General features: G+C 35.7%; 1 protein-coding gene across 3 annotated transcripts in view; it reads right to left on the bottom strand.

Annotated features, from left to right (window-relative positions):
* IGF1 (insulin like growth factor 1) overlaps positions 1-13,585 on the bottom strand; it is a 53,668-nt gene extending 40,083 nt beyond the window's left edge. Inside the window, exons 1-2 of one of the 3 annotated variants that reach the window (XR_004417776.2) lie at positions 13,277-13,542; positions 8,818-8,974 (exon numbers count right to left, since the gene is read on the bottom strand). Coding sequence is in view for 2 of the 3 variants with exons in the window: in XM_033058757.1 (XP_032914648.1) it covers positions 8,818-8,974; positions 13,277-13,339 (220 nt within the window). In the remaining variant the exon portion in view is untranslated. Of the gene's footprint in view, positions 1-8,817; positions 8,975-10,763; positions 10,837-13,276 lie in introns of those variants that run through there. The other 2 variants (XM_033058757.1, XM_033058758.1) reach the window with 2 other exon arrangements.
* Positions 13,586-15,568: the final 1,983 nt, after the last annotated feature.

The following is a 15,568-nucleotide window of genomic DNA, read 5'->3' as shown; positions in this document are numbered from 1 at the left end:
GGCACTTTCTGGGTCTTTGCTTAACTGTATTATACCATAGCAGCTAAAATAGGCTTGGATTTGCTTTGATCTAAAATAGGATCTGTATGCATCCTTACCTCTACATGGAAGTTCATTGTGTGGTTTTAAACAGATTCATTCCACCAAAATTTAGGCTCCTAATGGAGGGTCCTTACTCAACTGATTTAATGAGCATAAGAACACAATTTCTACTGCTTCCTGGCTTAATTTAGTGGAGAAGGAAAAGTATGTCCTAGGGAAAATTCATAACTTAATGAGAACCCTGAAAGTTTTTTAGTCCTTTCACTGACTGCAGGATGATCTTGAATGGACTCCTAACACAGAATCCTCAGCTAAGTGCCCAAAGGTAGAAGGATTGAATCTGAACCAGAATCTCCTTATTTCAGGTCACACTCTGTTCAGTGTTAATCATTCAGCAAGTTCATTCTGTATGTGGACAAATTAAGATGATGTATGTCTAGAAAGGTCTGACTTTAAAAGTCTTTTGTCTGAAAAAACATGAAAGGAACAGTATAGTCAATAATATAAAATAAAAACGAGATCTTTTTGAATACATCTATCCTCTGTATAAATCATGGAGGTATAATAACATCACCTATCCTTCCTATACCTCTATCCTCTCTTGAAAAAAAAAGAAAAAAACCCCAAAAAACCACCACCAAAAAACATCCTAAGGAAAGCTTTTATATTATTGATTTCCAAAATATAAGTGGGATTGTAATGCAAATTGTTTCAACTAGTGCCTCTGTTTTTCATTCAGTACCCATTAATTTAGAGTAAAATGCCAGAAACAATTAGGAAAAAACCCAGAAGTGTTGTAAAAGCAAATATATATGGTGTTTTTGCATTTAATCTTAGCTATATATTACAGAAATAAACATGGTTTTTATTCAGGACATGTATTTGCCAATAATACATTTTATAAAACTAGGAAAATTAGACATACTATCAGTAGCTTGCTCCCAAATTACACAAGAAGAAATTAGATACATTTTCAGTAGCTTGCTCTCAAATTTCTACAGTCTATGAGTCACCAGATTCTTCCTGCCAAACTAAATATGTCTGTGAAAGGCTGGAAACTTTAATGGAAAGAAACATAAAACTTGAAATACATAGGAAAAACTAAGTTTTTTTTCATGAAGGACCTGTTGACTAGTAATTCAGGAATTTGGGGGATGTAGAAAAAAATATTGCAACAATATTATTATTTATCCACTGAAGTTCCAAAGTACAAAGCATATTCAATTTAAACTTGCTATGTTAACCTAAAATAGATATCCTTATTAGCTTTCATGTAATCTGAAGTAATCAATGAAGACCAATATAAAGAAGCTGTAAAACTTTCATTATAAGAGTTTGAAGCTCATATCCAGTCGTTTTGATGGGGCTGAGTTAAAACAAAACCTTCAGTATAGTTAACAAAAGTCTAAAAAAGTCCCTCTTGTAAATTGGGCTTAATATATGTAGTCTGGAACAGCCATCAAACATAATTAGGAATGTACTCATCTTTTCAGATCCACAAGCATAATGACATTTTCCCTACAATATTCCCCATGACACTTAGACTTTTTATACTTTTGCATAAGCAATACATTTTAAAATTTTCTTTAGACTACAGAGCTGTGAAATGCAGCATTTGTGTGCGTAATTTGGGATTTTATCTGTTGGCTTAGAAGGATATGGCTGTTAATGAGCCTTCTTTTGAAGTCAGACCAATTTTCATTAGTATTTGTTTTGCTTAGAACCTGCTGTTTATAGGATTTGGGGGTATTTATTAAGTGTTTACTTTTTTGGAGATAGAAATAGTGTTCCTAGAATATTTATTTTCAGAAAGAAAACAGTTCATTGAGCTGGATTGAATCAGAATGGTCTGAGCCAATCCCTTCTTTTTTCTGCATACTCAACCTTGTGTAAATTTCTACCCAACACCCAAAGACACAAACAATATAAACAAATAGTTCTGTATAAAAAAAAATCATGTAATTTCAGGTTTGTGTGAGTCATAATTTCCCAAAGGAAGTGCTTTCACAGGACGCTCTTTCCCTGCTTCCCCACTTTTATGAGCACATAAGGAAGCAGAAGAGCCTGTTGTGTGGAAGCATCCTCTTACTCTAGAAGAGATACATTACATAAATGGGAAGATTGGAATAACAGCTGAATTTCAAAATAAGATGGGAAATATTTATATATGTTGTAGACTCAAGAAAAAAAAACAACAAAAAAAGCAAGAGACGCATGAGCCTCAGAAAGTTTCTTTGATAAAAAGGAAACTATTCCAGTTTTTGCATGGAAAGGGTTTAACATGAGGTAAGCAAACACATTCTGCTCTGCCTAGTAAAATAAGGACATTGAAAACATAAATTTTCTTTGCTTATGGGATTCAATCAGAAAATACAGCAAGTACCTCAGACTAGGGCTGGATTTTTGTCGGCATTTAAGTAACTTTCCACAAACTAGACTCATCCACTGGTCATTATATGGTATGCTACTCTGAAGACTATGTATGTGTTAGAATTTTTGTGCTCAGAACCTCATTTACTGATGCAAACATGAAATATGCCTGTCATTACTTCAAAGTTAGACCCAGCATTTGGGCTTTATCTTTCATAATGGTTTTGCACTAAATGCACCACATAGAAAGTAGGAATTAATGGCTTTTCCTTCCTCTTGACATTGAAGTTCCTGTGGTTATTACCAGAGATAAATTTAGCATAATTTCTTCAATAAGTATACATTTGTGGTATTCTTTTGTCTTGATTTCTAGACTGAGAAATTACTTAACTGTTGGTTATCCCTTGCATTTATTGCCATGTTTTTGAACAATTAAGCTTGGATCAAAGGGAAATACTGACATTAGGATATGTCTTAATAAACAAGTCCAGATCCATCCTTTTTTAGCAAAGCTCTGAGGTCTTTATTAAGTCTTTATTTGATTTTCAGTGATGTGAAAGGGTTTGAAACCTGCCTAAGAGCTTAAGTGCTGAAAAAGCCCTAGAGAAATGGCTCTGTGAATTCCTGCCTATGAGTGGGCACTGTGTATAGAATGCCCTTCATGCACAGGTAGTAAATGCAAAAGGTTTTCATTAACGAGCTTGTGGTTCTGCCAAACTGAATGATTTGTTTTGTGACTCCTGCTGCTGCTAATCAAGAATCACAAATGCTTTATTGATACCAGAACAAACAGAGTGGTCCATACGCAAAGGTTTTGGCTGACTGCATAGAGCATGTGCCAGAGTTGAAGTCAGGGAAGGGTTTTTCTTGGTATTTCAGATTCAGTGGAAAAGTAAGAGGGGCAGCTATGCCAAGAATTAATGCTGATCTTGCCAAGCGCTTCTTTGAGTGACTTTATCCAACATGAGACTAAACAATGTATTAAATACACATATAGCAGTTAGGGAATCAAATGTCAAGTAACAGCTTTCTGTTATTTGAGACCAAATTTGAAGCTTGGTCTAGTGCGTAAAATACCGTAAACATCATAAAAAGCATGAACCTCTTGAATATCTACTAGCTAATAAGGACATATATGAATTGAAATTCTGGAGAAAATGAACTTATTTTGTTTTGATAGTAGGCACTTTTTTGCAGATCTTGTTGGAATTTTGATAAATTATTTGTTTCTGGTCACCTCATTAAAATTATCCTCATTACTATAGTCTGTCTTCAGGAAAAAGTTGAAAAATTATAAAATCCTTGATGACCTGAGAAAGTAGCTGTAGAGGAGACCTGTTTGCACGGACAAAATCGGGTGTATATCAGAAGTTAAATCCTCCTAGACTTACTCTGCAATCCACGGAGAAAGAAGACAGAACCTCTGTCTCCATTATTAAAGAGGTAACTTAAGAAGATTAACCTCACTAAATGAAGGCTAGCCTTTATGAACAACTCCTTACCCTTTCTTAATGCAGTAAAAAATGACAAAATCCTTTCAAAGACTGGCTTATTTTCAGAGAACTTCCTCAATGTTTACTACCAGGGGCAACAAAGCACACATGAAATTTGTCTCAGCTGTTTGACTATACAGTAATATCCTTCCAGAAACCAAAGCTGTTTTCTTTCTTATATAGATGCATCAGTAGCTGTGCCTATAGTTCTGATTCCCTGAGCACTGACCCTGCAGACCTGGTTAAAGCATATCTGAGCTCCTTTCCAGGTTAGCTTTCTTGTAAGAAGTAAGGAACCTAGGGACAGATAGAGGAATACACTCAAATCTTCCATAGATACAGTGTTTGGACATGAATGGGGCATGTAGCCAGGCCAAGGAACTTTAAAACACTCTCAGATCTTGCTGTGTGAACACAGCCAAGATGACCAGCATTTGTTTGCAAAGATTTCTAAGACTGTCAGTGACACCAGAGTCTGTGTGTGTCCGTGGCAGCTTTTCAGCATGCCTCTGCTGGGCTTCTAACATTAACATTCCTTTCAATCAGGGATGCAGAGAGGAGCTAATGACTCATAGCTCTACAGGTATGGAGTACTTAAAGAACTGAGTGCCATGCCATCTCTTGTAATTATGCTGATAGGTTTGACAGGCCTAGAAACTTTAATAACATCTTAAAAGCACACTTCCTGAAGTAAACAAGAAGCTCTTAACTACAGGGAAATGGGAGAAGCAAAACGTAATTGCCTATTGCTCTGCTGCTTGTTTCCTCTTTTCTAAAGCAGTAATTCCTCCACATACACCTTAGTTCTACTAAGCAATGAGATCTCATGGCAGCTCTCATTACCCAAAATGATGTTCACAGGCTTATCCTGATTTTCTGATGATTATAAACTAATAGTCTTACATTGTGCACAGCTGGGGATTTTCTCAAGGACAACACACAATTTTGATTGTCTTAGTGGATAAAAAAAAGTAGTAAAAATCTGCAATAATTGTCCCTAAAGCAGTTGACACAGGAAACATTAAGCTGGATGCCAGAAAAGCCCATCTTTTATGGGATTAACTGCTTTTCACATGGAAGCATGTACTAGATCATTCTCCATTCTCTGAAGGATATCAGAGGAACTCCAGAGTCTCAGGTATCTAAATTCATCTTTTTTATTTTTTATGCAAGTGATGGTTCAGAAGATTCATCACAAGACTAAAGCAATGTTTTTAACAGAAAAAAAGGTGGGGTTTTAATTCACTAAGTTGGTTGTCATGGCTTCAAATAAGTATTGAAATCTAACTTGGGCTATAGAAATTAGGAGACTGAAAAGATGTAAGGAATTAAGAAATCTGTTTCTTTATTGGCACTCATGTATTGTTAGCAAGACTGCTATGTATTTATTGTAAAAGGAAAAGGTATATTTTCAAAGGAGAAGAAACTAGATAAAAAGGAATACAGCATTTTCTTCTTAGAACAAGCTACCGGATCTCATGGCAGTAATTGCCCTCAGAAAACATGAGCAAGAATGAATAATTGTTCAGCACATTCAACATTTTTTAAGAAATAATTTTTTTCTTTTACTAATCTACAAAGTAAATTCCTGCGATAAGACTGGACTATTCCAAGAAAAATCTCGCCCCTCCTAGACTTTCACTTTTGTAAATTTCTTGTAATTTAAGTTTTTCCAACTTTCTCTACTCTCAGCGTTGTTTTGTAATAAGTGTACCATGTGAACACTGAAGCCATCCCACTTGACTTCATGACTATTGGGTCAAGAGGTTTTGAGATTGGAGAAACATTGAGAAAAGCTGTGTCTAAGTGTAGCCACTTCTGTAGCTGTAGCGAGGTTCTCTGTCACCTTCTCCTAACAAAACCTAACACACAGGAAACTGAGGGGCAGAAATTCTCCTAGAGTGATGTCCCTAGATAAAAGGTGGCAACAAAAATCTGCTTTTCTCTGGTAAATCATGGGAGACGAAAAACTGTCTGAGGAGTAGCCAGTGCTGGTTGGAGTTAAATGTCACCAAGGAAAAATAGTAGATGCTCAATTTGGGGATTTGTGCCGTGTTTTCCCCTAAAAAACTTTGAAAAATGCTCCTTGTCAGTCTATGGCAAGACATAAGAGAGTGGTAGAAACCACATTTGACTTTCTCTTGAAGTCAGTACTTCTCTTTGTGTGTGGCAAGCAGCTGGGTTATCTCCTCAGAAGCTGTAAAGAAAGTTGGGCAGAGTAGACTATATGAAGGAAAATTTTGTATTCCAGTCCTATGCATAGATATAGCTTTGTGGTTGGGTGTTGGAGTCAGTGAGCCAGTACAGAGTTTCAATAGGAAGCAACACAATTATTTCTATATTATCTTCCACCCACAATTCCCAAGGAATAGTCAGAAGCTTTGACCTCGACTCTGAATCAGGAATTCCACCTCAGCCAAAAGGTATTCTTTATATTTGGAGTCTCTAGTGAAATACAGAATGATGGAAGAAAACAATTTTCCTCACAGCTATTTCCTGTGCGATTTAAAGGCAAACACTACCATTAATTATACTTTATTTAAAGGAACCAGAGTATGAGAATAGAAGGCTTAAAATTCTACTTTTATTGACATACTCTTTACAACAAAAAGAAAAATTTCATTGGGATTTTACCTCTGCAAATTATGTGGCATTCTTAAAAAGTCCCAAGAAATCAAGCAACATTTTTAACTTCCAATAATGTGCTGCATTCTGTAGTACATTTGATATGAGGGTCTCAATTTGTTTTACCAATGTTACTGGGCTTACCCTTCTCTAGTTTTGTATTTTAGATTGAACTCTAACAAGTAAGAGGGAGAAGGTGAAAACAGATTAAATTTCTTCCACATGAATAAGAAGTAGCCAGGTAGAGCACGCACATTGCTTGGCATCCAAGGGGCCACATATATATCAGCTTCATAGCATTCCTGTTGAATGATGCAACTGCAGTCTATTGATTAGAACTGTGCAAGATTTTCATAAAACAGGGTTGTCATTCATAAGTAGAACTTGCCATAGTTTTCCGTATAAAACAAAATCAACAATTATGGTGTCATTACATTATTTCAAGTGAAAACTCAGAATGTCAGAAAACAACAAAGAGTAGAGAGAAAGTCTAAACTGACAGCAGATAAAGGTCAAGATTGAAAAGGTGGTGATCTCCTTTGAAACATTGGAAGCCCATCCTGGTATTTTAAATTAAGGGTGATCCACCTTAGGGTAGAGATTTGAAACAGATTGTGAAACCTTAGAATAACCTTAGATTGAAACCAAAGAGAGTTATTGCCAATGATTAGCATTTCACATGACCTCTTACCTTGAGGATCACAAAGTACACCTAACAGCTGGTCTGATTGCTGGGCAGTAACAGCTACTCTTGTGGAAAGCAAGCATGAGAGGTCTCTGAACCAGCAGCAAACATTTTGCTGGTAGAGAAGCACCTGAGATACATACAGAGTAAAAGAACAATTGCTCTGCTGTTCTAAGAATGTTTTGTCTCATTGTTTTCTGACGCAGAAGCAGGAGGGGGAGATGGCAGTCTTTACATGCACTCCCAGCCACAAAACATTTGTAGGACATTCAAATAATCCCTAACTCCGATGCTAATAAATGCAACAGACTTCGGTGTATTGATGAACACCTGACGAGTTAGTAGGAAAATGTAAATTTCTCTATGAGAGATCCAGTATTTTTAATGCTGTGTTTAGCACCAGAGTACTAAACTAAACAGCACCCTGGAGCAGGTGCTTATTTATAAGAGTTGAGGTGTTAAATACAGAAAAGAAGGGTTCTTTTGTGAACCCTTTGTGGATTACTTTGCATACATAAAACTAAGGTGTCAAAAGTGAACTTTAATAAAATGTGCCGATAAGATTGTGAAAATCTCTACAATTTATATGTTGAGGAAATTAGGATTTTAGAAGTGCAAGAGTTTGAATTTCTGGTTTTTTTGCAAGCAAGGAGGAAACACTGAAAGCAATGACTCCATGAATAGAAATAAATAGGAATAGGGTAGGTATGATCAGAAAACCAAAAATGGTAGCTTAGAAGACAAGAGGCTCCAACCATGAAGGAATATCAAGAATATCAGAGAAGCACCTATTGTTATTAGTAGTAACTGCTGGCTTCAGAGGCTATAGGAGCACAAATTCTATCATGTTTTGAAAAAAATATATCGATGAATGTATTCAGAATCAATATATTCCTAGCTAAAAGTTTCATTAACTTTGTTCTTGAAGTGGCAAATAGCTGAAAATCAGAACTAGATTTCTGTTACTTAAAAGTTGAGTATTTCTTGATCCTCATTATTACAGAGTTTATTTTATCTGTTGCCTGTACTGGTGTTAGTCTTTATTATCTCACCATGTGTGAATTTTCCTCCACTTGTATTTAAATGATGAAGCATGCGGATACTTGGATGTGGTAATTTTCTGCTTGCTGCCTTCCAGCTCTTCTTATTTTTCAAACCAGATGTTGAAGCTTAGTGTGTTTTTAATATGATACAGTGTGTACTTAAAGTGTTTACTAGTAGTCTGACATAACAGGTACATGTAGTACTGCCTCATGAGTGTCTTTGGTTTAGTATGTGCTCTCATTAATTTACTTTCAGTGACAGGTCAATGGAAAGCAGTAATACAGCAGGTGGAATAGCAACAGCTGGAAAGAGGTGAAAAACAATAACAAGTCTGAAAATGAAAATTTGTCAGAAGCTCAGAGAGGCTGAACACAGGCACAGCTTTATTCTTTACTGAGGTTTCATGGTAACTGAAGGCTTGGGCATCTTCCAGATATAGGATGTCAGTCCTAGTTGGCAGCTTGGATGATCATAGCTAAGCTCATTTACAGCAGTTGCAGAGTCCAATGGATTACATGGAAGTGTTTAGCAGTTAAATGAAAGAAAGGGTGGACTTACTGAAGTAAAAGCCTCTGTCTCCACATACGAACTGAAGAGCATCAACCAACTCAGCACCACAGAGCGTTTCTGGGCCAGCAGCAACAGAACTGGTTAAGGTAAGCATACACAGGCCAAGGTAGAAGAAATGGATGTAGGACACAGTGTGCATCTTCACCTGCCAAGGAAGCAGAAGCAGTGTGAAAATTCCCCCAAAGAGTCTTACAAAAAATGACTCCTGCACACTTGTGAATGAGAATGAATATGTACTGTGATTTCTTGGACAATAAACATGGTATCAGGAAATGTGTCACCATGATTTTGCAAATGCCTACATGTTCTAGTCCATGTATTTTGGAAACTGATTATTTATTCTGGTGAATACTCACAATCACATCTAATTAAGGAGCCCTGTAGTAACTATGGCTTATATTTGCTTTTGGAAAGCAAAATATGAATGAGTGGAATAGACAGACAAAGGGAAGCATGGAATAATAGAAATAGGGAAAACAATCTTGTTTTGGTTTGTCTCAGACCAGATATGCTAAGAGGGAATGTGACAGATGCCTGCCAATATATTGTGGGAAATGGGGGTAGCTTATGATGGAGAAGAGTTATTTAAACTAAAACCAACATTGTCACAAGAATAAATGACTCTAAATTTGCTGTAAGGAAATTTGGCCAATAGAAAAAGAGCTCATTAATAGTACTCCACAGTTTTCCCGCCACCTTAGAAAGGAAAAGAGCAGGACAAACCAAAAATGTTGCAAGGTTCAATTTACCAGAGTTACAGGAGTTGATGTGGGATCTGTAGCCGAAGACCACATTCAGTGACTCTACAGTCCCCTGTTACTAGCAGGCAAACATTAGGAAACATTTGAGAAATTAACAGGAGCATGAATTTTAATCCATTAAAGATTTGTATTTTTACTTGTTGCAAGCAGCTGTACTTCATTTACCTCCATTATACCCTCTTAGGCAGCTGTGGCAAGAGGTGATAATTCTTTTCTCATTTACATTTGGTTATGAACTATCTTTTTCCTGAACTTATGACTGAAGAAAGGACAGTCCTCAATGGGTGTAAAATTGCACTCAATTTCCACTTCTTTTTGTATCTCTTTATGTCCACCTAATTTCTTACTCAACATGCAAAGAAGATAGCTTTTTCTTTTAACACTAGGAAAAGTTATTTATGTGTAGTAGCAGGACACTGAAAAATGTGTTTAATGGGTATTCTGAACTTACTTGGATCACTTGCCAAAAATTATAGTTTTGAAAGGTGTAAATCTGCATTTAATTTCATTCTCTTTCAAGGTTAACATTAGCATTGCGGTCAGGTAAGAACTTACAAACTTGTCTTCCACATACAGTTAAAGTTGGCTTAAAACTGCTTTGTGTTAGCAGTCTAGTGCAAAGTAATTGAAGTAAAATGATTAATCCTCCCTAAAATTTCAGGGTTTTGAGGACCATTTAATCTTTAACATTTCTTTACTGACCTTCTGAAAAAAAAGATGAAGTTATCAATTTTCTGATCAATTTGGATCTGATCCAGTGGGGTATTGAGCCTTTTTTTTAGTCAATTTAGTGTCAATTTTTTTAGTCAATTTTTTTGGTCAATTTTAGTTTTTAAGAATTCTTGTTTTCTTGGTAAGGGATCTTAGTGCCTGGCTGGATGAGTCCTTTATTTCCACTGTGAAAATAATGAACAATTTAAAATCCCATGATATGTCATAAAAAAGGAAAGAATAATTATTTTCCCATTCACAAGAGTCTTTAGCCAACTTTGCCATGTAAACCCCAACAAGCTCAAAGCATGGACATGACTTCACTGGCAGATGGAAAAAGATAAGATTATAAATGAATCATGATAACATGAGGCACTATTTCCTGTAATGATTCCATATCTTAACAACAATTTCTTTTCTCCTTTGCCATATTTTTGAATTTATAAGATAAATGTGATGCACCTGCAGTTTAAGATGGTTCCCAGTTCTGAGGAGGTAAAGCAGAAAGCTATTTAGCACACTGCCTCAGAAAGCTGAAAGACATTACAAATACAAGAACATTATGTATTTAACAATTTGTTCCCATATAACATTTGGTCCAGAGATAAACATAAATTTTAGACATTTAACAATTTTTTGTTTTTCAAGACTTCTCAGCTGGCTTGCGTTTTCAGATAAATATCAGCACTGAACTACGACAAAACAGATTATCTACTGTTTTTCCTTTAGTGGAAGCCAAAAAAGGCTGCAGAGTATAAACCACAGAGAATTTCTAACTTTATCTCCAAATTTAACAGCAGTCAAGACTTTCAAACAAGTAAAAACTTTGCAGAAAAGAAAACAGGCTCACATGTTTCTAGGGTTCAATCAATTATTTGATAAATTAAGTACTGTTTCATCAAAGCAAGTTCCAAAACATGCTTTAAAACTTTAACTTTACTTCATCATTTTAATTAAACACAACATCAATTGATTCAATATGCTTGTGATAAAATCAAATTACCCCTTTATATCTGAGGGGAATATTCTCAGGAAAATACAAAGTTGTAATCCAATATTGCTTCAGGTTCTCTACAATCAAGCAGAGTACTTACATTATCCCCAATTTGACTAGAAAGTTGAGAGCTTAAAAGAAAACGCATTGGTGTGTGGGTGGGGTTTATCAAAGCATCTAATTACGTTGGGAAATTGAATACAGGTTCAAGATGATCCTGGTGAAGTACTTCTTTTAGTTGCATAGAATGACTGACCATATTTTCACAGCTGGAATTTCCTCTTTTTTTCAGTAAAATAGCCAGCTTTTGCTACATTCCTCCTTTAGTAGTCCAGAAGAGTGGGACCACAAAGGAATGTCATATATGCAGACTCTAAATCTCATTCACCTCTTAATTCTTCTATGTAAGTCTCCTTCATCTAACAAACTATCACTTGACACGAGTTGTGCATAAGAATTCTTCACATGCTTGGTCACATTTTAATAACATGTAAGAACATCTGCAAGAATTATAAGTATCTTATAAAAGTATAAGGAGGCAACATATTTTTGGAGAGTATATGCTATAGCAAGAAACCAATATTATATTATTATATATTCAAAATTACATTTTATTCCAGACAGATTGGGCCTGATTATCAAGCCACAGTAGAAATGTGCAGTTATTATGAAATATCAGTATTCCCTAGTAATTGTTATATAAATAAAGCATATATACTCTAGAGTGGATCATGGTTTAAATACTGTTAACTTTGAGCGAAGAATCTGGGCTACATGCTAACCTAAATCAATATGTTCCATTGATTCCAAGGAAGCTTGGCAGGATGCACAGCTGAGGAACTAGCACATTACTTTTATGTCTCTTAGTGCCTTGCTCAATACTTTAAAAAAAAAAAAAAAACCAACCCTTCATCTTTCAAGTATGGAAAGGATGCCCATTTATACATTAAGGGAATGATTTCATCCCTTGCAATTACAGACCTGTAATTAGATCATTAAGGAATGAGGTAAGTGTGTTTTAAGTGTAAGACCAGCTAAAAAAAAAATAAATTTAATCCCTAAACAATTAAAATAAGATAATTCTTCCAAATGCATAAGTGTCCTTGCAAAATATTAGGGGGGGAAAGTTCTTGAAGGATATAAATTTGCAGATAATGGAAAGTTGGACTGGAGCCAATTGACAGAAACAGAGGTCAATGCACCTACTGAAGTCAAATTTACCTTAAGACTGTTTATATTATCATGCAGAAATTATAGGGTCATAACATCAAACTTCACATGCAAACTTTCCTGAAAAAGCCCTCCCTAGAAGGGAAAACTTGGAGATGAACATGTAAGGGAATTTCCATTTTCTTTATGTACAATTGCTTAAGCTGTACAAATATGCAAGGTCAGCAAGAGTCGCAGCTGGGTTCTAATGTAGAAAACAAACTGAACTTCTCATTACTTTTAATTTCTGAAAGCAAAAACCAAGTAAATGCCACGATGCTGCCAGAAAAATTGCTGCAGTGACAATATCCCTTAAAAGTTTCCTTGTGAAAGCATGAACATTTTCTCTATAATTGTGTACAATAAAACTGCAGAAACTTAACATGTGAATAATACATTTTTCCTATAAAACCCTGCACCTGCAGAAAATAGCTAAAAGTTCTTGTTTTCAGAAGCATTCTTTAACAATATAGACAATGATGTAAGTGAACCTTTTAATAATGACATAACTGAAATATTACAAAGTTCTCTGAATAGAAGTGAAATTTAAGACATGTATTTGCAATAGTTTACCCATACAGTTATCTATGTAATTGCAACTATTACATACAGCCATTTTCCAGATCACATAAAATTGCATGTTCAGCAATTTATAAATAATTCTCAGTTCTAAAATACTGTTATTGAAAAGTGCACAATACTCCAGCCAGCAGCAAACAATACACAGCAAAATAAAACTAAAAAATTATTTGAAATAGTAATAAAGATTTACCTTCAAGAAATCACACAAGCAGCACTTAACTAATTGTGTTGAAAGACTGTTGATTTTTTCCATTGCTTCTTGAAAGTGCAAAGTCTGGAAATGAATTTGTTAGCAGTAATGATGAGAAAAAAGAAATCCAGAGAGATGTGAGATGTTGAGAGCAATGTCACATTTCAATATTGAGGACTTTATTCCATTGCGCAGGCTCTATCTGCTCTGATTTTAGCAGTGACAGTGAGATTTAGCAAACAGAAGAGGGATTTAGAGAAAATCCTCACATTTATCTACATTACACAGACACTGTAGACAGGAAACAGCTGGGGGAGCATTTGCCTCTCTCTCTCTCCCTCTTCTGGCAAAGTTACCGAGTAAGGACTTTTTTGGGCATGGTGACAAATAACATCATACCTTTGCATTTTAAAACTAGAGCACAGAAGCATATTTTTTTCCCTTTAAAAGAATGTGAATTAGTGACTGAGGGGTTAGCAGACAAAAAGTGCTGCCATGAAAAATAAGAAAATGTATTCTAGTTAACTCAGGTAGCTTTGTGTGTGCATTTCAAATATAAAAAAAATATGTATGGGCAATGTTTGTATATATGCATACCTTTGTGTATATATATATATACACATACACACATATATATATGTATACATTATATTTATGCATAGCAGTATAGGTATTTTATTTATATAGTACAGAAAGGCAGACAGTTATCTACTTTTCCCTTAATGTGTCTTTATGTTATTAAACTTGGAACGCCTATATGCTGAGTACCAATTAAAACCTCTAACTCTCTCTGTGATTAACCCTAAAATAGCAGTTTGTAATTTGCTAAAAATAACAGAATTGTTGAGAACTACTTGTAAATAGGGCAAAATGGCTTTGTGATCTTTCAACAACCACACAGAAGAAATCATGTAATTTCCTAGAACTTCCAGTACTATGGATGTAGTGCTACAAGTAGCCCACTTTGCCGGGTGCTTTCCACGATATTTATCTTAAATCTGCTGCTGTAATTATAAAGCGATTACCCACCCTCCACCCCCCTTTTTAGTAATAATCTTCAAATTTCTCTAGATAACAATTTAAATGACACTGGGAAAGAGAGAATTCAACTTTATTAGTTCTGCAATACCTAACTTCTGCCTTTTTATTTTTCCTCAATTATGAGTATATTATAAATAACACCAGCTGGCCAGCAACATGCTCTCACGGGTTATGATGTCATTCAAATCCCTCAACTGTGTTAGTGGCTTGCAATGTGCTCCAAGCCAGCTGTTTTTCTATTTATAATGTATGCTTGCATTTCAATACTTAGCTATTGAGAATAAAGTTGTTTTATAGACACAGTTTATACTTGTTACCCTTTGGGTTTGGAAGATGGCATTTAAAAGTAGAGGACTAAACAAGGCTGCAGCTCCAGAGACCAAACACATGAAGCAGTGAACGACTTCCATAAAAGCTGTTTCAGAACATTGCATTTTGTCCCTGTCCACTTCCACAGAGGGTTGCATGCTGAGGTGCTAGCTGTACTTTATTATTGAAAATAACAATTGAGATCATGTTGTCCCAGATCTGTTCTCAGTTTTCAGATCTACCTTGAACTATAGGGTGCTTGCCAGCCAGAAGGGACACATTTAGTTATTTGTATCCTCTGTGAATGGCTAATGCTCTGCTTTTTGCAGTTTTCAACAGTGTATGGTTAGCTAAGCTGATTAATCTTTGGACGGGATTTCTTCTAATGTATCATAATGGCGGAAGCACAAGAGGCTTTGAGGTAAGTTTGCTCAGTTCGGATAGTAGTAATATTTCAAGTATTCTGATACACATTTGTACCACAGGTGCTGAATTGTAATGTTCTTGTCTGTTTTATTCTCCCCTCTGCATTTCAGAAGTCACTGAATGGTGGTGCCATTCTGCACATACCTTGATGAAGCCTGCTACAACTTGTAGGACGTGTATCTCTTATCCCAATAGCCTTGGAGAAGAACAGAATGTGGGAAGACGAATAAGAAAGCTCTGTTATCTTTTTTCTTTTACAGTCCTATAGATGGGTGTCGTTTTCTTCCTAAATGTGAGGAGGAATAAACTCCTTCATAACCTCCCTGCTGCCTGGCCTTCAAATGCTCTTCTCACTCCTCTCTGCTTGCTTTCTCCTAGGTTTCACCAGGCCTCTTTTGGTTGTGAGAGCAGCCTGCAGTAGAAGATTCAGCTTTGGGCTGTCAGGGTAATCAGAGAATCATAACAATCTAAACAACTGGTAATTCTGGTTCTTTCCTCAGAGACATTCTTAATACC

The sequence above is a fragment of the Catharus ustulatus genome, chromosome 4 (assembly GCF_009819885.2).
Source record: "Catharus ustulatus isolate bCatUst1 chromosome 4, bCatUst1.pri.v2, whole genome shotgun sequence".
Classification (NCBI taxonomy): Eukaryota; Metazoa; Chordata; class Aves; order Passeriformes; family Turdidae; genus Catharus; species Catharus ustulatus.
The sequence above is the reverse complement of the archived record's forward strand: the minus strand, read 5'-3'. Positions and strand labels throughout refer to the sequence as shown.